Consider the following 24631-nt stretch of genomic DNA (forward strand, 5'->3'; position numbering starts at 1 on the left):
CAAGAAACTAAAATTAAGGCTCCTTCTCCTGTTTCCACCTTTTCAGAAGAGTGATCCTCAAAATGTACCAAGCAAGTTCCTGGCTCTAGTTGTACCGTGACACTGACAGGAACAGAGGTTGGTTCACGGCAGCTTCCCATCCCCAGTGAGGTCTCCCCAGCATGGGGGGGGGTGTAGGAAATGCCCACATCCGGGTGGGTGTGGTGGTACAGGGACTTAGACTTCTGTTTGGCATGCCCACACAGTGCAGAAGTCCTGCTGCTCCACTTGCAATCTAGCTCTCTGCTAATCTGCACCCTGGGAGACAGAAGTGATGGCTCAAGTACTTGGGCCCCTAGCACCCATGTGGGAGCTCAGATGGAGTTAGTTCCAGGACCCTGGCTTCAGTTTTCGCCAGCTCTAGTTGCATGGACATTTGGGAGTGAATCACTAGAAGAATTAAAAAATGTGTATGTGTATAGATATAGGTGTGTGTGCATGTGCACGCATGAGCACGAGAGAGAGAGGGAGGGAGAGAAAATGTCATTCAAGTAATAAACAGTAGAAAACAAAGAATCTGTTATAAATGCTCACAATGTATTTGCTCCTCTCCCTGCCAAGCTTCATCAACATTAGTGCCCACTTAGTGTCAAAATCCATCAGTGTCAAAACAAGGGACCATGAACTCAATATGTTTCTAAGTGAACTCCTATTTTATTCAGTGCAGCAGCACCAAATCCTTACATAACGCTCTTGAGCATCTTTGTAAGGCCTGTTCTTGACTCCCTGCACAGCCTCTGCATGCGGTGCACACAGCAAACTTGGGATTCCTCTTCCCATACTCAGCCTGGACATTGCTGTTGTGGGGACTGCTGCTGAAGGAGAGACTTGACCACTGTGCCCTGTGACAGAAGCAAGTTCATCTGGCAATTTTCCCACAAGCACAGCCCAGAGTAATGTAGAAAGCTGTTATATACAATAGCAAGTCATTTTGGTCACACTCAATTAAATGGAGTCTGGGAGCTGTAGGGAATAACATTCAGGTCACCTACTCCAAGAACTGTTGTACAAGCCCAGCCAGAAAGCACAGTGGCTGACTGATTTGTCAGTTTCCCTGTAATTATCATCATTCACCATCATTGCCCCAGCAAACACCATCAGCGCCTGTGAACTGTTTCTCTCCAAACAACCTATGGGACTTTTTTCTCTCTTCCTTATAAAACCCAAGCCTTTCCCCCTGGTTCTTCAGACCAATTCAGAGGCTACTCTGATCTATATGTGTCCCAAGTCATCCTTCTTACACAGTACTCCTAAATAAACCCTTTGTTCAGAAAGTGACCTCTATGCATCTCTATTCCAGGTGGACCCAAGAGACGTTTAAAAATGAGAAAAGAGGTCACATGTAAGTAACTTTGAATTCCACTGAGATGTCTGGGCTCTCATTCAGGAGAACCCACTAAACTCCATGGCCGGAAACTAGCAGGTGCATCACACATGGAACCCTTATGTCAAAGCAAGTCTTTCCCAAGTCCTAGAACAGCCACAGACCAGTCATTTGTCCAGTTCCTGTTTCCACCATTCTGATGCTTTGTTTCAGGGTGATTTTGCATTGGCTGCCGTTTTTTATGGCTTTCTTTGGAAACATGGCATTGATGATGTACTTCAATAATCTGGCCTCCTGTGGGTGACAGATGACAGAGAGCCTGGATTCTGTTCTATGGAACATGATATGAAGTCTGCCTCCCTCTTTATATTTGCTTGTCTTGGAGATTCTGACATCCCCTGGCTATCTCACTGTGGCTTGTCTTCTTTCTGCACTGTTAGGAAAAGCCAGTTACAAAAGCAGAAGCAAAACCTTGCTCAGAAGCTCCAAGAGGGTAGCTTGAGATTGTAGGAATGGCCAATCAGCATGGCTTGGCGACTCCTTCTGGATCCCTGAATTTCACACTGCTCAGCTGCCAACAGCCAGTGCATGGTGCTAACTGGGCTACAGTTAAGAAACAAACACTACTAGCTCTCTTCATGGATCTTTAAGTGAGAAAACCCTCATCTTCTTTGCGCAAAAGAGAGTGATTCACTCTTTAAATTGTCTATGAATCATTGGACTTCTTTCCAGATCCACATCCAGCAGAAGTAGCCCCTGTTGTTCTCGTGTTTGCTTTCTTCCTTTCAAAAATTTGAGGAAATCAATTGGTCACAAAACCTACAGGATATAGTTCCAAACCCTTAGATTTACCATCAAGGGGGAGAAAATGTGCAAGAAGGGCTGGCTGCTGCTAGAGCTCTGTGCAGCTGGGGCAATGCTTGCTGCTACAGTGTGGATGAACCAGACTGAGGGCTGAGAGGGGCAGGCCAGCACTGCTGCAGGCCACCCCTGCTGTTTTATAGCTTCCAGAGAAAACAGGAATACTTTTTGTCTCTCCTTTCTCATAAGAAAAAAGACAATCACACAGAAACACTCAAAAGAGCCAAGTCGAGATACAAAGAAAAGGAGACTTGAGCCCTGAGCTTCAGTCTTGGTTCAACAGAAGATGCACTAAAAGAAAGAGCATGCTATAAAACTAAGAGAAATCTTGCTAAAAATCTGGCTTGCTCAAGAATCCATACACTTTTTAGTTGTGCTAGGAGGGGATATTTTCACTGTAAACATGTTAGTGTTACCTACCTCCCATGAAAGTTTACCAGCCAGATTATGAATTCTCAAAAATAAAGTTAACAGTATTTGAAATTCAATAAGCATATAATGCATTTTTTCTTATTATTTAACTTCATTAATTACATTGTATTATGTGACACAGTTACATAGATACTTGGGTTCTCCCCACCCCTCCCCATACCCTCCCACCATGGTGGATTCCTCCACCTTGTTGCATAACCACACCTCAAGTTCAGTTGAGATTCCCCCATTGCAAGCGTATACCAAACATAGAGTCCAGCATCTTATTGTCCAGTCAAGTTCAACGGCTTCTTAGGTATACCCTCTCTGGTCTGAAGACAGAGCCAGCAGAGTATCATCCCAGTCAATTGAAAGCTCCAACATACCATCAGCAAAAATTTACATCATTATGGAATTAATTGACATAGTAATGAGTAACCAATATGTTAAAAGTAAATGCAAGTTCCCAGCCACCTTCTGTGACCACCTCACCTATACTTCAATTTTAGTTTATACACAACATATAACATTCAAAACATAACATGTTATACATAACATCATATCATCTTAAATTAAGGCAAACATGTGGTATTTAACCTTTTGGGATTGGCTCATTTCCCTTAGCATTATGGTTTCCAGTTTGGCCCATTTGGCCACAAAGAACTGCATTTTGGTTTTTTTAATAGCTGAGTAGTATTCCATGGAGTAGATGAACCATAGCTTTCTTATCCAATCCTCTGTTGATGGGCATTTTGGTTGCTTCCATGTTTTTGCAATTACTGATTGTGCTGCTATGAGCATAGGAGTGCATGTTGGTTTCTCATAAAACAAGTGTTCTGGATATATTCCTAGGAGTGCTATTGCTGGATCATACGGTATGTTGATCCAGCAATAGCACTCCTAGGAATAATGCATTTTTAAAAGAATTTCTAGAAAGTGAAGTGCCATTTGAATTTTTAAGCCATCTGTTAGGGTTAAAAGTATGTGAGGAGTAGAGGGGACGCGCTTAGCTTTAGATGAAATGATAGTTTTCTGAGCTTCCGAGTTCTAAGAAAAGAAGCAAGGAAGTACGATGGTAGAAGAAAAGGGTACCGAGTTTTTATTCGCTATAAATATGAAACTCCTAATCGTTCCATACAAGGTGAGTTCTTGAAAAAAGAAACTTTTCCAAGCTTTATAACAGCATGAAAAATGTTTAACATCTTACCCTACTTTTGCTACATCTGGCTTTTCTTTTCCAGTGAAAATCCTTAATTGTTTTAATCTAGCCGTATTTCTTATAACAACTTGTTGAATCAAGCAGATCATAATTTCCATGAGACGTTTAAGATAAGAGAAATTTAAATTAAATAATTAAGCAATGTGCTTACTAAAAAGCAATCTAGAGGCCAGTGTTGCTGCATACCAGGTAAACTGCCATCTGAGATGCCAGATTGACATTCCATATGGGTGTGTCAGTTCATGTCCTGACTGCTCCACTTCCAATCCAGCTCCCTGCTGATATCCCTGGGAAGTCAGTAGAAAACAGCCCAAGTTCTTGAGCCCCTGTAACCCACTTGGAGACCCGGAGGGAGCATCCTGGCTCCTTGCTTCAGCCTAGACCAGACCTGGCCATTGGAGATAGCTGGTTAGTGAACCAACAGAGATCTCAATCCGAGCTCCCTCTTTCTCCTCCCACCACCCCCTCCCCATATGTGTGTGTGGCGGGGGTGTGGGTTACTGTGTAATTCTGCCTTTTAAAAAAATAAGCCAATCTTTAAAAAGAGGGAGTACTTCAAAAGGTTTATAAAAATATCTAAAGGTAAATATTGGTGCAAACATTTTAAATCCTTGTATATATTTTTTCTTAGTGCATATTGCATATTTTTATAAACTTTCTGAAGATATCTTGCATGGATTTTAAAGTTTTTTATATAAAATAAACTCATCTTTTAAAGATTCATTTATTTATTTATTTTAAAGGCAAAGTGACAGGGAGGTAGTGGGGAGAAGTAGAGAGGAGAGAGAGTCTATTTGCTCCTTTACTCTCAAATGACTACAACAGCCAGGTCTGGGCTAGGCTGAAGCCAGGAGCCAAGAACTCTACCCTGGCCTCCCACATGGCTGGTAGGGGCTCAAGTAGGAGATCAGAGAGGAAATGGATTGTATCTCCCTTGGCTTGAGTTAGAAAGAAGTGGGCGCAAGTTTTAAAATCTGTGATGAAATGAACTTATCTTGATAGATTAACTGATTAGGTAGAATTCAGGGGTGATGCCCTTTTTCTGTCTAGGGCCAGCTGGGAAATATTTCCGGCCACTATCCTTTTCAGTGGCAGCCCCAAAGAAAGCGCACACAATGAGTAAACAAATGGATGTGGCCAAACATGGACCCTACAGAAAAACAAAATACATGTGAGCCAATCTGGGGCAGGCACTTGGCCAAGCAATTAAAACTCCTGCCAAGACACACATGCCCCACTTTTACATGCCTGAGCCAAGGAAGAGACAGAGAGAAAAGGATATTCCATCCAATGGTCTACCCACCCAAATGGCCTCTACAAATAGGTCTAAGCCCACCTGAAACCTGGGAGCTTGAAACACCACCCAGGTTTCTCATGTGGGGAGCAGGAGCTCACTCAGGCACTTGGGCCAATATCCACTGCCTTCCCAGCACATTAGCAGGGAGTTGGATCAAAACAGCAGCACTCCTTTGTGGGTGGCTGGCATCACCAACTGTAGCTTAACCCGCTGTACCATAATGCTAATCCAACAGAATAACTAATTTTTAAAAGATGTATCTATTTTTATTTGAAAGGCAGATTTACAGAAAGAGAATGGAAAACAGAGAGAGAGAGAAATCTTCCATTTGCTGGTTCATTTCCCAGGTAGCTGCAACTGCCTGAGTTGGACTGGTCCAAAGCCAGAAGTTAAGAATTGCTTCCAGGTGTTCCAAGTGGGTGCAGAGGACCAAGGACTTGGGCATCCTCTGCTGCTGACACATCAGCAGGGAGCTAAACTGGAAGTGGAGAAGTCAGGACTCAAACCAATGCACATATGAGATGCTGGCACTGCAGACAGAGGCTTAATCTTCTTGGCAACAACCCCAAAATAAATAATTTTTAATTGAAGAAAAAAAGACTTCTAAATCCTTTAGAGAAAAAATAATTCACGAATGGCTCACAAAAAGAGCAAATCCAGAATTTAATTTTTCTTCCCATTAAAATGACAAGTTGAAGCCATAAAAGCTATTTTATGGTTTTTCTTGCCTTAGCAGCCCTTAACTCTTAGTGCTTTTCTGTGTTTGCTCTTGAATTCACATGTGAGAAGCTGTTGCATATGATGATGACAGTTCCTTGGGGCTACAATTATTTTTTCTCTTGTCCAGGGCTATTTCTTACCTTTTAGGCACCTGTAACTTCAGCTCATCCCTCATTTCCTCTAGAAAACATTTGGGATGTTGCCTTTCCCTACCTAGTTGCCACATGCAGAATAATTTGTCCTTTATATCCAGTGTTAATCTCTGACATTTCTCAGACTGGATAACAGCAAAGACTGTGTTACCACTCCTCATCCAAGGAAAGTGAACACAAGTAACTGCACTGGACTGGAAATCTCCACAGGTTTACTAACCTACACATCCTCTCTCAAATCCCTCAGTAATGAAAGAACCAGCATATCCAAGGGAAGGACCAACCCCCAGAGTTAATTACACATGCGCCAAATGTTATTAATATGAGAATGTATTCAAATGTAGCATCTCTCAGATTGGAGAGAGCTTATTGATAGCTGTGTCAGACTGTCACAATAGTGCCCAACAAATGCATTTCTTAATTAAAACTTTGTTTCTAGACATAGAATCCCTTGCTAATGAGAAACAATTATAAAGCTCACATTGTGATATGAATTCAAAGGCCCTGGAAATTTATCAATGCCTACCCTGGACACAAAATAGGAATAGCCCACTGATTGATTTCTTATAAATTTCATAATGTATTCCAACTCGAGAGAGAAGTCCGCCATCCTGCTTCCCGATATTATTTGTGGTCATGAATTAACTCAGGCTATTTGATCCTATCATCAATATTAGTTTTCTACTTTTCCCTCAAACTTGCCTCCAGGTCCCTACCACAGCTGCAGGTCAGAATGTGAGTCTTCTGGAATAAAAACTAAATGAACTGAAGTCCATGTTCTTTTGACCGATGATAACAAGAGTACAGGCTGCTGGGTGCATGCAGGCTTGCCCAGCCAAGCTAACACTGCCCCTGCTTGCCAATCTCTATCATGAGCTTAGTAACACTAGGCACCCCAGGCCAGCAGCAGACCAATTCACAAAAAAGTACACTGCTAACCAACCTGTGACCAGCAAAACAAGAGCTAATTACCTAGGAGCAAAGGCATAGACTTAGATCAATGTTTGAGAGAGACAGAGAGAGAGAGACAGAGAGAGAGAGAGAGAGAGGCAGAGAGAGAGAGGCAGACATAGCTTAGATCCACCAATTCACTCTCCAAATGCTCAGAGAAACTAGAAAGGGGTTGCATTAAACCCAAGGCTGAGAACCCAGTCTGGGTCTCTCTGGTGGGAGGAAACCTAGCCCATTGAGCCATAATCACTGCCACCCAGGATGCATGTTAGAAGGAATCTGGAGTTAGTGACTGGAGCCAGAACTCAAATACATACATTTCAAGATTGGATACTGGCATCCTATGCCTACAGCAAAATGCCCACCCTTGTGATAGATCTGAATAAATCAGAATAATGGATACTACAATCATCAGAAAAGTATCTGATTGGGCTTTTCTACAAAACTCAACATAGAAATGACCACAGTTTAGTCGTGCACTGAGCCATTTACTCAAACTTTTACTTTCTAAGATCATGTTAATAAGAACATATCCCCTGACATCATGTTAGGTAGAATAAGCACAGAACGACAAATACTGCATGTTCTCACTTATAGATGGATACTGAAGACCTCCATTTCCCAGAAGTGGAGGGTGGAACAGTGCTCACTTGAGACTAGGAGGCAGAGTGAGGAGAGCGGGTAAAGGGAGGTTGGACCAAGGGTACTAAGACAGTCGCATAGGTGGAATGAGTTGTAGTTCTTGGCAGCACAGTAAAGGGCCTACAGCTTACCATAACTCACTGTGGATCCTGAAACAACCTGAAGAACGGGGATAGAAGGAACCCGACATAGAGAGGGTAAGCATCTTGATTTTACCTTTGCACATTATACATGCACATCAAATTGTCACACCGTGCCCCATTACCGTGCATAATTAATAAGTGTTGATTAAAATAATTTTTAGAAATTAAAAATAGTTTGGAAGAGAGAGAAAAGAAATGTCTTCTTTTATAGCAGAACATTCTTGAAAAAATTAAATTCATTTGTGAACATGTCCAAAAACAAGTTACATGAAAACACACAATGTTTCTGTAATTGATTCTGATAAACCCTTGGTTTTGGACCAAGTACTCAACAGTTTACATGAAAATGATGCCAATAAATATTCTCCCACAAAAAAAAAAAAAACTGGTCTGGAGCATGTTTTATGGCTTACCAAGTCCCAGCCATTTAGATGGCAAAGAATACCATGTCCTGGCTGGCCAGGGACAGTGAAAAATTACAGGAAGCCCCTGTGGACAAGTGCGGCAAGTGATACCCAAGCAGGAGGGAATTAGGCACTTCATAGTTCTTATTCTCTGTAGATTAGCTAAAAAGAGCAATAAAAGTACTTCTAGCACCTAAAAGAAAAGATATTCCACCTTGACAAGTTCATAAACAGAAGCTTAACTGACAGTGTGGATGCCGTTATAACTTTAGTTTTATGAGCCAGAGGTACCTGTATTAGTCAACATGCATCCTTACACCTACGTGAGCCAAACCAGCCAACGTTTAAAAAAAAAAGGCATAAAATTAACAAGGTGGATTCTAAGACTGCTAAGCAAACTTCGGGGATATTGAAGCATGGGGAGGGTCTGAGAAACCAAACTACCACCTTGCTGTGCCTCCATGATAAATGGTTGTGCACTGCTTGCTCCCTGCACTTTGCACCAGAGACCAACAAGAACCAAACTAAGAACCAGAACCAGAACCACAATCATCCTCCTTGGCTTCAGCTCTTGCCTTCAATGAAAGCTTGAGAATCCAGAGAGCAAGTAGGTACTGGGGAGGCCAAGAGTTGGAGTGTCAGAGCAATAGAAGCATGTGACCGAGAGAGAGAGCCCACCCTTGATCATGGGCCTTTATGGAGGATTAACTACCCCAGCCAAGTGTTGGCAGTGAAGATCTGGGCAAATGGAGATGCTAATGTGGACTATTTCAGCCAGTGGATTCGGGAGAGGTTTCAATGTGATTTGAGTGGCGAGATCAGCAGTAATTCAGAACTGTTGAACTATCAAGTCCTCTAAGCAGGAGCCTCAGAGCATGCGCCACATCAGGGACCCTGGGGTGGTGCCAGGTGGCTGTCCTCCATTCCAGGGTGCAGAGTCCTTTGGGAGGCTGGGTGTGGCTTCTCCTCTCATCTCCCCCATCCCCCAGATATAGAAAAGAAAAAGGAGAATGTGGAAATCATGGTCTCATCCACCTTGACCCTTATCACCCTAATTATCAACGTAAAAAGCATCAAAATATAAATATTTTTTAAAAGAAAATAATGATAAGGAGAGTGCAGAGGATAAAAGAAAAGGTACTTCGCATACATTGCTGGTAGGAATCTTAATTAGCGTTGCCATTAAAGATAATAGTATGGAGGCTCTTAAAAAAAAAAGGCACTGAACATGGAACCATTGTGTGATCCTGCAGCCCATTTCTGGGTTTGCATCCAAAGGAATTGAAAGCAACATGTCATGAGGTCAGTTGAAGCTTTATTCACAAAAGCTTTTTCTTTTTTCACTTCAAAGCTAAAGAAGTAAGTGCCTTTGTCCCTGCTGTAATCTGTTCTTATTGCCAATACCCTCCAACTGACTGCCACCAGGAATGATACACTTGGAGTTGAACAGACTGAGGTTTTTTTTTATGGCAAACACACACACATGCACACCCATGGGAGACTGCTTTGCTTCTTGGGGAAAGGGTTGAAAAGGATTTATTACAGAATTTTGGTTTGTGTCGGGAGATTGAATAAAGGTGACGTGTTAAGCAGTAAGACACTCCCCCAACTTGGATGAGGAATAAGGAGACAGGTAATTCTATCTCTGGGTATCGTAGACCTTTAAAATGAGGAAAGCCTAGTCCCAGGTAAGGAGTCGCTTGGTAAGGAGCAGCCATCACTCCCCCAACATGGAAGAGGAGGTGTTTGGTAGTTTGTGGTAGGAACAATGTGCATGCTGTGTCTAGAGGCAGACATGGTAGAAGTAGACAGTCTTGACTGATGGGATGTTCGCGACTCTCATTCATGTCCAATGGCAGAACAAGGCTGAGTAGGTGGGTCTGGGTCAGTTCCCAGATGCTGGGGCTGCTGTTGGGTTTCTTGCTGTCAGCTGTGAAGCTCCATATGAAGCAATAGAAGCAATGTCCATTGGAAAGGGAAAGGGACTGACCACCCAGCAGTGGCCTAAAGTCGATGCAGCAGTTTGTCCCCAAAGTGCTTCTTGAGTCTGGTTTCCACTGGTCAAATTAAAACTGAAATTCACAATTGGTTAAATGTGAATCTGGTCTTTAAGCCCCTAGTGTTCGTCCTCACCACAAGGAAGCCGACCAGCTGCTCCGAAGTATTTTCCTCTACAAAGGGGCTTCTCAACCTTCAATGGAAAATGGAATTAGAGAATAAATTCATTTTGGTGCAAAAAAAAAAATTTAAGTCATGTGAAGTTTCTTCATAATACAGTTTCATGAACTATTTTTTTAATTCTTTTTTTGTAAATGTATTTGAAAGACAGAGAGAGAAAGCTTCCATCTGCTGACTCATTCCCCAAATACCTACAAGCCAAGCCAGAGCCAGGAGGCTGCAAATCAGTCTGTCTCCTACATAGGTGGCAGGGGCCTTAAACCTTGAGCCCTCAACCTGTTGCTTTCCAAGGTGTGATAAGGGAAGCACAGAGACACTTCTGGTTCCACGGCCATTAGAATTCCCCACACAGTAAACGTTGGCAACCCCTTACAGCATTTTTGCACCGAATTTCAAAAGACCAACCTAACCTTTTGCTTTTCTTTCAACCAGCCGGGGAACAAGGGCTCCCAAGATGACAAGCTACTCTGCTCCCCAAGCCATGTCCCCATTTCTCCAAACTACAAAAAGCCCAGCCCAGCCCATGGAAGGCCTGGGCCTGTGCCATGGGTTGCTTCCATTTACATGCCACTCTCTTAAAGTTTATTCATCTCTACTAGACTCAATCTGGCTGTGCATCTACTCTCTGATTCTTCTCTGTTTCTGCACCTCTTTCCCAACAGGGTGTATGTTGGTAGGAAGCTGGATCAGAAATGGAGCTGGAATTCAAAACCCAGGACTCATCTCAAGTGGCTTATTAACCACTGCACCAACTGCCTGGCCTCTCATAAGCATGGATTCAAATGTTTGCACCAAAACGAACGTGTGCTTTAATTATAGTTCCCATGAACTTCGTAGGTACCCTTGTATTCAGGCCTTCAGGATCTAGATGTGAACTATGGAGAAAAGAACATCCCAGAAACCAGAGTCACCTGCACCTGTGTCAAAAGTCACCCCCAAGAAGCCACCACCATGACGATGAATGTCAGCACCCTATACTGTGTGTCCAATCAAAATATGTGACAGATTTTACCAATGAGCAGAAAACTGGGGAGTATGGGGCACTAGCATATAAGGGATGGGATGGAAGTAGTCCTCTTCTTAGGATGAAAGCCATTAGAAAAAATGGAATTTAGTTCAAACCCAGAGCCTTAGGAGGGAATTAAAAAGATTTCAGCAGGAACATGCTGTCTCCACAAATTAGGTTTACTCAGGGACTCAAGGGAGAATTGGATCAGCTTAAGAAACAAGTTTCAGTCTTTCAGTCAGAACACTGGCTGTGGAAAAGGAAGAAAAAAATTAAAAGACATATACATTAAACTCCAGGAAAGCTTGTCTTTAGGAGAAAAGTCAGGAACCTCAAAGGCAAAGCCAAACAGCTGGACCACCTCCCTGCTCATTAAGCTGTGGCCAGGGAGACAGGAGCTTAATGACTTGGTTTAGATCAGAAGAGTTGATGGAGCCAAGGCGTTCCAGGACACAGAGACAAGGAGACCACAAAGAGCCAGCAAGTGACAGCCTTGGGAACACCATGCCTCAGGAAACGGACCAGCCTCCAAAGGCCCCAGATAGAAAACAGAGCAATGGGAACGACGGAGCTGTTATAGAAGGGACAGGGGGAAACAGGGCACCAACCTGAAACAGGAAGTCCAGGGACACCAGCCTGGGACACTTGGGAATCAGTACATACGTGTCAGCATCTGGAAGCAGACATGGGCCATGGTGGGAAATCATGCCTCAAAACCATGCAGGCTTAGGTGTAGGGAGAGAGGGAGAGGGTGGTGGGATAATTGTGTAAGTTGGCAGGGTAAGTTCCTGACTTGAGTTGGAAGCTGAACAATAGAGAACCCCAAATCCGTTGCTACAAGGCAGAAAACTGAACTGATTGGGAAGGAGAGAACTCTTTGTTGGCAGAAAGAAATTTTCTGGCTCATTAGTATGTTTCCCACAGGTGAAAACCTTGAGACTGGGACTGCAAGAACCCTGTGGGTCCTTCCAGCTACAAGTCTGTGCCCAGAAGCCATCAGGAGGTAGACAAGAGGAGGCACCTGTTGCTATAGCAAGGGCTCACCAAGAAAGGCGGGGATTGAAGTAATCTGCCTTTGAAGTTTGAGTCACAGGCCAAAAAGTTCTAACTTTGAACTTACAGAGCAATGTAAGTGTGGTCCAAGTGCATGTGGACATTTCCGGCATTCCTGAAGCAAACTGAGGCATCCCTGGAGCAAACTGTAAGGCTGAACGGCAAGTAGCTGTGAGGTGTTATAAAGAGGGGATTGGGGGCTTTGGCTTTCTGGAGCTTCTTTCAGTCCCATCTGAGCCTTTTCAGGGGGCAAGAAGGGGTGACCTAGGTTTGGCTATTGGTGGGTGAAGAGGCCTAACCCTCCTGCTATAGCTCCCAGGACATACCAAGGGAGAGTGGTGCAGGGGGCAGAGGGAACTGCTCTGCCAGTGGTTCAATAAGCAAGGGCAATGGATGAGCTTGAGCAAGGAGCCTGGCTGTCAGAAAGAGTCAGAATTAGTGCCGTGCAGTAAGGTGCCCCACAGTTCTGGGGCTGCCTCTGGGAGCATGCATGGATTACCTCCAACAACAGATGCAGCCCCAGCACGCACCAAGGAACTGGGGCCAGCAGTGGGGAGGCCCTGGTGACCCCAACCAGCCATGCAGCCTGGGTCAGCTGGCCAAGGGAGCTCAGGACAATCCAAGATGAGAAGAGGAAATACAAGAGAAATCTTCATAAAGCTGGTGGACAAGGCTCATTCTCTCCTGATTCCATTCTGCACACTCTCATAACACTAGGTCTGAATTTGAATTCTCTGCACCTGCTATACCTGCAGGAGTGTACGGGGTCTGACTAGCGCCCATCTTGCAAGTCTGAACTGTCACCAGCTGCCACTTGGGTGAATCAGTGAAATGAATGGAGTAAACTTCTGGCACGGCATCACCAGATGGTCACCAACTCTGCAGGGCTGCAGCCAAGCAGTCATGGTCAGTGCCTCACCCACATCCCCTCACCCTTCCAATCACCAGGCACACACATATCTTTGCCAGAGGGCTTTGCTGAGCTCCGGAGCCTGAATGGGGCTAGAGGAGGCTTACACAGTCCTGGTGCTGGCTCCCTCATTCTACACTGGCTCCTAAAGCTCACTTCATAATCACTCAGCTGACTAAACACACCCCCCGACTGGGCTGCCTTCCCTTCCCTTCCCAGCCTACTTCTCCATGCCTGTTATGAAAGTGTCACAGAACAAAAAGATAGGGAACAGACTCATAGTTAAGGAATTTAACAGCAGAGAACTAAAGCCAAAGAGATAGCCAACTGCCAACTTTTTTGACAACTACCAATGAGTGGACAGAAGGAGCACACGGCAGAGGCCCAGTTTTTCAGCAAGCTGGGCCTTTTATAATTTTAGGGTCTTAGTATATTCTGAAGGGTGGGGAGTTTGGCAAAGTGGGGAAGTAGGTGGCTCTAGAATTGGCAGGACACTTTCAACCTTGATAAGTTTTGCCTGTTGGGAAGGTGGAAGGATCTTATCAAATGGTTACCATATACAAAGGTTCTATTGAAATACAGTACAAAGGTCCCGGAGAGGATTGCCTTTAGGAATCCTAAGGACTTGTGTCCTTTCCCCATCAGTGTCCCTTGCTGGTGTATCCTGCACCTTCCAAATTCCTGATTCCAGATCTGTTTTAGTCAGAAACCTACTTAAGACAGCCACCTGCAGAGGTATCTACAGCTTTTTTTTTTTTTTTTTTTTTTTGGAGAGGCAGGGAGAGAGTTCCTGTTTACTACAAATGCTCACAGCAGCAGGGGTGGGGCTGCAGCTGAAGCTGGGAGCAGGAAACTCCATCCAGGTCTTCCATGTGGACAGGAGGAACTCCATCCTTTGGGCTAGCACCACTGCCTCTCAGGGTCTGCCTTAGCAGGAAGCTGGACGCAGGAGCCAGAGCCAGGAATTGAACTCAGGATTCATATACCTGACTCAGGCATTCCAACCGCAATAACTGCACATTCCCCCAGCTCACTGCTGTAAAAATTTGCAGAGTTTTAAAAAAATATTTAAACAAGTATTGTTCCTGCCCAGCCATATACCGTGAAATTGTCCTAATGACTATTTGCCAAGAAGAAACAACTTCTTGTAGAAGTCTTCCAGCTAGTACAGGGAATAGAATGAAAATATCAACTACTAGAGAATTACTGAATCTAGGCAATAATCATGGAAACAAAGAGATGACTGAACATCATATTATTGGAAATTGCATGGCCCAATTGGGGGTGGAGTTTGGTCCTCCAGAATTCAATTCTGAAGCTGATCAAACTTCTTAACCTCCCTACCAATTTATTATAGAAAATAGGAATAACAGAGGAAAAAAAAATAAACCTCACTTGGAAGAGACAATTAGCCAAATCCAACCTGGGAGAACTTAGCTGAACAAGCAATCGATTTTTCCTCCTGCCATTACTACTACTACTAACAATAATGCCTACAAAAAAGAAATGGAGAGAAGAATCCATACGGTTAAGAGATATTTAACTAGCTATAATGATGAAGTATTTTTGAACCATCTAAGCAGGGGGATGGGAAGATATAGGGTAGGGAGGAGAATTGCAGGGGGGAGGCAAAAAAAGTCCCCTGTTTTCAAGGAGCTTGCCCTTTAAAGAGAAGCCTATGTTTATTTGATGCGGTTTATCTACTAATTGCCTGGCTGTTTAGCAAGACTGTGTCTTCCCACCAGAGAGGGAAAAAAGACTTGAAAAGCCTGAGTAAAACTGGAGACAGCTTTGGAAATGTGAATGTTTGCTTCAAGAGCATCGGGCTCTATTTTTACAATCTATTGAACTTCAGCTGAGAACTCCTGGAGTTTATATAAAAATCTTGCGGGAAAGGAAAGAAGGAGACAGGCTGTCTAAACCATTCATTATTGCTAACATTTCATTGATTTTTATGTGAAAGGCAGAGAGAGCAAAATCTTCTAATGCTTGGTTCATTCCCTCAAATACTTGAAACAGCTGGGACTGGACTAGGCCAAACTGAGCGCCCAGAACCCAATCTAGGTCATCCATGCAGGTAACAGAACACCAAGTTGCTAAGCCACCACCCACTGCCTCCCAAGACGCACACTAACAGGAAGCTGGGATCAGAAGCAGGACTGGGGGTGTGCTGAAATCCTATATGGGCACCGGTTGTTGTCCCAGTTGCTCCATTTCCTATTCAGCTCCCTGCTTGCAGCCTGGGAAAGCCTAAAGCCTTGAGACCTGCACCTGTGTGAGAGACCTGGAGGAAGCTCCTGGCTCCTGGTTTTGAATCAGCTCAACTCTGACCATTGTGGCTATTTGGGAAGTGAACCAGCAATGAAAGAAAGAAAGAGGACTGGGCTCAAACCCAAGGACTCCTATATGGAAGTGTCCACCTCAAGCCCTCAGCCCAGCACCCAGCCAGTAAGTGACCTTACTGCTACAGTATTCTCGCCCTTTCCCTTTCCTCTGCTTTCCAGCACACAGAGAAAAGGGACAAATTATTCTGCTGTGGCTGTGAGCTAACCTTCCTTTTGCCTCTGTGGAAACAGCACCTGTGCCCAACAACCCTCTTGGGGTAAAGACTCAAGGACAGCTTCTGGCATCAGAGAACTGAGCACAAACATCTTAGCCACTTACCCAAGAGGCAGCTTGCCCTGAGTGCAGACTTGTTTTGAAAGTCAAAGAAAGGAGACTCTCTTCGTTTGCATAAATACCTGCTTCAGCATTTCCTCACTTCTTGTACCTGAGCAGGTGCACAGCCCTTTCATCATAAGCACCAAAAAAGGGAAAGCTTGCAATTTCCATCATTTAAAAGATGAAGCAGAGAGAGGAGGAAGGAGAGAGATGGAGAGAAGGGAAGACAAGCAAAGGAAATAGGAACAGACACTGAAAGGCTGAGGGTGGGGGTGGAAAGGGATGGGGGAAAAGGGGAAAAAGAAAAAAAATGAGTTCATGATTTTGTATTTTGCTTTCAGTATTTTCCTGAATAACAGATTACTCCTTTGAGTATAGATAGATGGTTTTAAAAGATGTGTGTTACAGACAGCATGAAAAGCTAAGGAACTTTCATAATGGTCACCAAAAAAATGTAAAAGAAAAAAAAAGAAAAAACATAGAGGAAGAGCCTTCAGAAGAAAGAATTAAACTGAATATCTATTCATGTATCTGCCTCCCTCCTCTTAGTCTGAACGAGGTGGATATTGTGGACCACGTTTGGGGATGGGAGGCTGAACGTACATGAGATTCATTTTGGGAGAAGCCCAGGATGGTGACTTCATTTCATGAAAAAGATGTTAGACGTAAAGATCTAGAAAGACAGATTCAGAGGAGGTGCCCAGATCACAGAATGCTGAAAGGAGGGAATGTTGCTGCTCTAGGAAGAGAAGCATGGGGGAAAGACAGAGATGGATAAAGAAGAGATCTAGGGATGTTCTAGCATGACGAGATTCCACTGCTCCACAGCCCTCATTTCCTCCAGTCTTTACACTCTGCATTCACTGAGGCTTACAGAGACAGGGAGAGAAAAAGTGACACCTCCAGGCAAGGCCTGAGGGAGAAGATGCCAGGATGTCCAAAGCAGGTGCTTTCATTTTACAGGAATATTAGCCCAAAGAAGTGGCCACGAAGGCCACCAAGACCCATGACCTACCTCTTTCACTGGCCCACCACGCACAACCCGGGATCAAGATGGTAGAAGTCACTCAGGGAGAGACCTGATTCCCCTCAATGAGAAAGTGATTAGGATTCTCTGCTGTGCTCACCCAGACCCTTGAGGCAACTAACTGCCTGGTTTGTCAGCTCATCTCACCAAAATTACAAAATCGCAATTTAGTCTGTGAGTCATCGGTGGGGTAGGCAGCTGACACTTGTGCACGAGGCTCCTGTCTTTAACTCACTTCCTGTAGTTTGGGGGTGAGGGGCGGGGGTGGTAAGAGAGGCTGAGGAGGTCCTATTTGATTCACCAAACACTTAAGCTGCAAGAACTGAATTAACTGTCTGATAGTACAAGAGAGATCCATTAAAAAAACAATTCAATATCAGGGCAAGCATTTGGCTTAGCAGTTAAGACACCCAAATCCCAAGTGCCAGCTCCCAATTCCAACATCCTGCCAATGTGGCATCTGAAGGACAGCAGGTGACAGGTCAAGTTGTAGAGTTCCTGAAACCCCGTACAGGCTTGTACTGAGTTCCAAGCTTCAGTCTAGCCCAGTCCTACTCATTGAAGACATCTGAGAGTGAGCCAACAGTTGACAGCTTTCTCTCTCTTTCTCTCTCTCAAGTTAAAAGAAAAGGAAAATATTCAGAAAAGCAACCCTAAGACGTTTACAATAGGAAGGTATTACACTGCTTAAGCAGGTCTTACCTGCTGTCAGTCAGAACTAGTCAGCTTTAATTATGGCCCAGTTGTTTGGTTCAGTCTGCTGGAACACTGATGCCTGACACATGCACAAGAACATCCTTAACAGTATTTTCTGTAATGTACAGGATGACATCAAAAAGAAAATGAGAGGATTATTGAAGTCCCGGTAGCTGATGCCTGTATCAGATAACGTCCCTCTCACAAACGTTTCTTCCCTTCACCCACCCTCCGCCCCATTCACAAGGAGTCATACTACCTACCAGAGAACTTAGAGAGAAAACTGCAGTAAATACAGCGAATTGAGACGGGAGTGAGACCTAACAAACAAGTGAAAGTTTTCCAGTAGAAAAAAAATTTGAGCACAGTGGGATGTATTTCTTTGGGCTACTTGTGTCAGATCAACTCGCCAAAAACTAGGTCAAGAATTTTTCAAGAATTTTACATACACACACACACACCCAAAGTATAAAAGCAACTAAAATATTAGCTAAGTAAGCAATTATTTAACAAATCTTCTAAGCATTAAGTAGGCGACTGGCAGCAGAGGAAAGAGAATTAAACTGGCTTATAAATTATTCATTTCCTAATGCCAAAAAGATCATGAAATAATAGAACAAATCATATAAGTTCCACAGCAGGGAAGACCACGATCCTTATCTAAAATTCTAAGATATCGACATCATAGTCTTCACATACAGGGCATAAAGCAACCTAACATCTTCAGCATCTCTCTAACAGCTAGAGTGAGCATCTAGCAGAACACTCATGTTTACTTGGGCACAAAACAACGTACAAAAATATTTATAATCTCCTAACCTCAGTCTTGAAAATTAGGTCAAGCTTTTTTTTTTTTGCAACAATGTAAATTGCTTATGGGTTTCAAAAATAATTGACTTCCCATCTCCCACCCAGTTCTGCCTGTCTTTTCACACAACATCCCAGCATGCAGCGATGTAGCTCACAAATTGAGGGGGGGAAAGGTGAGAGGGACTGCCACAGTGCTAACACCTGCAGAATTGTCAATACCAAAATCCAGCTCAAAAGTGAGAGAGGAGACACATATCCAGACTGGAACTTGCTAGTCCTACAAGACTAGCCTCAGCGTAACCAAGCTGCAGAGTCAAAGTGGTAGGGACGAATTTTCTGGAAGCAGAATTAGGTGTCTGTTGATCTTTGCCCAAGAAGTTCATTCGACAGAGCGTGAAGGACCATGTCACTGTTCAGACACTGTCTAATTAGGTTAACAGAAACATCTACAGTTCTGATAGTCTTTTAATTCACCTGCACAAACAGAGATGGCTGGAATTCAATTCTGAACAGAATGATACGGCCATTTGAGAAAGCTTTTCCTTGGCTCGCCCTGCACTCATTTTGAGCATCTTATTAACATTTACCAAATTGAATGAATCTGTCTCTCTGTGTTAGCAGATAACTCAGGACTGGGAAAAGCCAGGAGTCATTAGCAATTTATGGTCCCTGCTGATCAGATGCACCCTGGGTCGCCCAGAGCATCAAGCCAACATGGCCACAGTAGCATGTGAAGACTCAGTGAAGCAGACTGAATGACGTCAGTCCACTCCACTTCCTCCCTGCGCAGCCGCTGGCCAGGGCGTCCCTTCCTCTTAACAGAAGTGAGTCACCGCAAGCAGGTTCCCCAGACGATGCAACTCAGCTGGCAAGTCTCAGCATGGTTGTAGTCTTCAATCATCTGCACAAAGCAAGGAAGTAGAAACCACGACAAAAAATAACAGAGCAAAGAGAGGAGACACTTTCTCACCCATAGACAAAGAAAAGAAAAAAAAGGAAAAGAGCCCTTAACAAATATGTCAAAATATGTTCAGACATTTATTTGTTAGTAAGAGGCCAACCCATGACCTTCGTATCTCTTTAGTTTGTCTCTTTTAATGTTATTTATTTATTTTAAAGACACAGAGAGAAAGTTCCCTTCAAATGATTCAGTATTCAAATGACCTAACAGCTATGGCTGGGCTGAAGCCAAAGCCAGGAACTGGAAACATCCAGGCCTTCCATTAGAGGAATACTGATCCAATTGAGCCATTATCTGCTACCTCCCAGCATGTACGTAGCGCGAAGCTGGAATCAGAAGCTACTGCCAGGAATCAAACACAGGCACTCCAATATGGACCAAGTGTATCTTAATTGCAAGACCAAATTCCCACTGCTTCCAACTTCATCTATACCCTCCTTTGCAATGCCCACGAGGCTTCAGTCACATTGGTCTTCCCTTTCCCCTACCCTCATCCCACCCACCCTCTTCCTCAGGTAGGTCAACCTCAGTCTTCACACAGATCCTTTGTACGCACTCTTCCTCTGCAGGGTTGAGTAAAGCTGTGGCGCTACACACAGAGGTGCCTTCTCATCTACTCCCGAACCCTTCTTGCACCCTAATAAACTCAACTTAATTAGCTCTGCAAACACCCAGCTTCCAAATAAAGTTACACTCTGAGGCACTAGGCAATAGGACATCAACATAGGCATTTTGGGAAGGCACAATGCAACCTATAACGTCGTAACTTAAGCACCTTGAAGTCAGGAATGTGTTTTGATTGTCATATTCTCAATATCAGCATAACGTGGGCCTTAAGGTTTCTTGAACTAATTAATAAGACACTTTCCCCAGGGAGTCAATCATCACTTAAGTAAGATCTTGTGCTTTGATCTCAACTGTGTTTTTCTTAAGCTTGAGCATTTGGGTTCCTGGTTAAAGTTCAGACTTTTCAGAATGTAAAATTTACACAGTCTTATTCTGAGACACTGATTATCCTGGCAAAGCCAGGAGGAGGGAAAAATTCTTGTAACAACCTAGAACAAAATTTAGAATTCACAAAAGAAGCTTAACAAGGACTGTAATTACAGTACCTGACATTTCCAGAGTAATTTTCTCATCTATTATCACAGCGTGCCCTCAAATTCTTCACTCATTCCCCAGATAATGATCAAGTTTCTACTCTTCACCAGCTGTGCCAGTAAGCAAGAATATAACCCCAAACAGACCTCTGCCCTGGCGCAGAAGGAGGGTGAGTGCACAGCAGGAGAAAACCCATATGCAAAGACACCTACACTGCCTATTTCCATGACAGCCATGGGTCCCTGTGCCACCCACCCTTGTCATAGAAAACAGAACTGCCCAGGGCATAGCTAGTGATTCCTTAAGCATCATGGGTGTTTTACATTACATGGAAATAATGAGCCACAGCTTCACTCTGGTGACCTCAATTCTGTCCACACCAAAAAGTTTATGGAAAAGGGAATTCACAGATGAGTTCATTTGGGTCCAAAAAAAAAAAAAAAAAAAAGCTGAAATCTATTTATCTCTTTTTGCATAATACGTATTTTCCATGAACTTTTGAAGACTCCTTGTATGCACAGTTTACACTAAAATAAATGTATGTTTTTAATTCCATTCCTCCATATAGTTTTAAGGTATCCTCGCAAGACCTCACCTAAGAGATTTCTTGCAGAAGCCAATGGAAAAATACAGCACTCTAACTTCAAAGTCTAGATCCAGGAACCACTCTCCAATGCCACCAAGAAGTACATCTGTTTTCTTTAAAAGCTGTTCTGGATGTCGAGAAGCCAATGAACCAAAGATTCAGTTCATAGCACAGCGCCCCAGATTCCCTCAAGGTCAATTAATTCATTTCACACACTATGGTAGAAATCCTCCTGCAGCATTTAGGAGTTATCCTTAACTCATCTCCAGGCAGTTAAGAGACTAGGAGAAAAAGAGCATTTCAGAACGGCCAAGTTTGTCGTTGAGTTGGGAAGAGTACAAAACCCCCAGCAATCTGTCAGAAACCTCTTTGCTCTCCCAACTGCTTTGCTTTCCATCCCACCAAAGGGGCCTAAACTTTGTCTCTGAAACTTTTATTAAAGAATAAAACAAAAGAAAAAATATTATTCCTTTTCCCCATTCATAGTTATCAAGGGAATTAAGAGATGAAATTTTTGAAACACCTTTCCGATACAGAAATAAATCATTACGGACCAGCTGGTAGGTCCCTGGACAGCTCCCCCACTGCCACAAAGCTGTGTCATCAAGAAGCAGACAAAATGCTCTGTCCCTAACCAGCATAGCTCATGACAGAGCAGGGCAGCACCCAAGTGCGGCATGGGGTGTCAGGCTGACACTGAACAAATTCCCAGTCTCCCCAACTGCTCTCCCCCTCTGCTGTTTGAGAAAACAGCTCCCAATCTGGTGATAAATGACAAATCTTCTATGTGTTTCATCAGTGCCAGGGATCTCACACAGCCAAAACACACTTCTAGTGAAGGAACTGTCACCAAATTGTGAGGTACCCTGCTGTTACCAAATCCTCCTAACAGTCTGTGCACTTAAATGTCCATGGCCAAGGGGTTGTGCATTCCCTGGCTGTCACCACCTCTCCATACAAAATCATGCAATCAGAAGTGATGAATGAAACACTTAAGCATGAAACCCAACTCCTGGCAACAAAAGAATGATGGATGCTGGGAAGAGATGTGGTGGGGACAAGGTAGGCAGTGACAAATTGCTGATGGAATTTGTACAGGCTTCCTGGCACACAGTTGCATTCAGTGTGATCACACTGTGAAAACTGCTTGGTTAAAAATAAATGTAAGGGGCAGTGTTGCAGCATAGCAGATAAAGCTGCTGCCTGGAATGCTAGTAACCTGTTGGGGCCAGTTCATGTTCCAGATGCTCCACTACTGATCCAGCTCCCTATTAATGGCCTAGAAAAAGCAACCAAGTAGGAGACATGGGAGAGGCTTCTGACTCCTGGCTTTAGCCTGGCCCAGCCTTGGCCATTGCTGCCATCTGGGGAGTGAACCAGTGGATGAAAGATCTTTCTGTCTCTCCCTTTCTCTCTGTGACTCTAACTTTTATATAAATAAATAGATTTATAAGTAAAATCAATGTAGCTGGGGTCCCTTTGTGTCAGAGATGAACTATGTCAGAAGTAGGAATCAGAATCTGAGGACAGAGGTCAGATAACGCATTTTCAAACTATTTAGCCAATTAAAGTTTTCAATGACTCAACACTTTTTTTCTTCAAAATTAGGACTCTCCTAGGCACTAGATATCCAATTACTACTTCAACTCTGATCTACAAATTTTCAAATATAGTATTTTCATAATCATTCAGTTCTAATTCTTCTATTATTTTCCTGTAACTCCTTTGGAACCAAAGAGTTATTTGGTAGTGGGCTTAAGTTTAATTTCCACACATAGAAAATAGTTTAGTAACTTATTTTTTTACTGGTTTCTAGTCTTACAGCATTATGATCAATACAGGTTACATGGTTTAATCCTTCAGATTTATAATTCCCTGGGGACTAGTACATGTTCAATATTTGGAAAAAAAAATTGTAACCTCCAAAAGGATGCATTTTCTCTGTTTTATTTTTCTTTCAGTGTAAACTGCTTATATGTAATCTCAAGCTTATTATTTATATTATTGAATTCTTGTGTATCACTGCAGAGTCTCTTTTAGAAAACATACTCTACGCTTTTGTCTGCTTAATTTTTTTTTTTTTTTTTTGCTTCTGAGAGTCAGAAAAACAGGAAGAGTTGCCATCTACAGTTTTAACCTCAAATGTCCAAAATCTATTTCCAACCAAAGCCAGAAGTTGGAGACCCAATCTACGTATTCCACATGTTTGACAGGAATCCAGTTACTTGAGACGTCATCGTTGCCTCCCACAAACTGCCTGAACAGGAACCTGCAGCTGGGAAGCACAGTTAGGACTCTGACGTGGGACACGGCCATCTTAACCAGCATCCTAACTGCTAGGCCACATGCTCACCCTGGGGTTTCTGTTTATAGCCGATTCTTTTCATCTCATGGATGAGTGCATGGGTTTTCTGTGACTGCTATAACAGATCACCACAGGTTTGGTGGCTTAAAACTACAGAAGTTAATTGTCCCACAACTCAGAAGGGCAAAGTGTCAGCAAAGTATCCCTGAGCTGGGGACTGTGGTGCAGTGGGTTGAGCCACCAGCCACTTCAGATGCTAACATCCCATGTGGGAACATCGGTTCAAGTTCCATCTGCTCCACTTCCTATCCAGCTCCATGTTAGTGCACCTGGGAATGCAGATGAAGATGGTTCCAATGTGTGGCACCCATCTGGCACCCACGTGGAAGACCCAGATGGACTTAAAGGTTCTTCGATTTGGCCTGGTCCTACTGAGGCTGTAGAGGACATTTGGAGAATGAACTGATAGATTCAAGAACATTCTGTCTCTTCCTTACAAAAGAAGTAACAAATATTTAAACATAAATAACTGAGGAAAAGACTAGGCTTTGGAGACACACTTGCCTTTGTCTTTCCCAGCTTCAAGTAGTCACTAGCATCCTTGGCTTGCAGCCACATCACTGCCAGCTCTGTGCCGAGGTCCCACTGGTCTCCTTCTGTCCACGCTAATCTCCCTCTCCTTCCCTGCTACAAGGACACTGACAGTGCCTTTAGGCATTCCTTCATGTCCAAATCCTTTATGTATCCCAGCGGCCGACATTTTAGTGCATTTGTCATGTAAGGTAATAGTCCCGGGATCCGGGAATGGAGGTTGAGGCTCTTTGGGCAGGCAAGCTTTTTCAGCCTCCCTGGTTGTGTGACCCTTATGGACTTACTGTATCTGGCATCGCATTAGGACATCTCTATCATCTCACATCACGATTCTCATTTATTATACTTCATTGACTGTATTTTTCTATGTACTATATTTTCTGACTTTTTTAATGGACAGACCCAGTCTTCTTTTTGCTAACATAATGGCTGCAAATTCTATTTATATGGTTCGCATAATTCCCTTGGATCTTATACCAACAGACATACTAAGAATTCATGGCCTCCAGGGGGAAAAAAAGTGTCCTGAGGCGCAGTTATAGTCTGCAGGCCCCAGCAGCACTGCCTGCCAGGAGCATCCCTC

The 24631-nt window shown here is 43.5% G+C and overlaps 1 protein-coding gene across 2 annotated transcripts in view; it reads right to left on the minus strand.

Annotated features, from left to right (window-relative positions):
• STK31 (serine/threonine kinase 31) overlaps nucleotides 1–24631 on the minus strand; it is a 162871-nt gene that overhangs the window by 7462 nt on the left and 130778 nt on the right. The window contains exon 24 of one of the 2 annotated variants that reach the window (XM_058678192.1): nucleotides 10297–10354. In XM_058678192.1, the coding sequence (XP_058534175.1) occupies nucleotides 10297–10354 (58 nt within the window). Of the gene's footprint in view, nucleotides 1–10296; nucleotides 10355–17698; nucleotides 17810–24631 lie in introns of those variants that run through there. The other variant, XM_058678191.1, reaches the window with a different exon arrangement.

Source organism: Ochotona princeps, chromosome 20 (genome assembly GCF_030435755.1).
Source record: "Ochotona princeps isolate mOchPri1 chromosome 20, mOchPri1.hap1, whole genome shotgun sequence".
NCBI lineage: Eukaryota > Metazoa > Chordata > Mammalia > Lagomorpha > Ochotonidae > Ochotona > Ochotona princeps.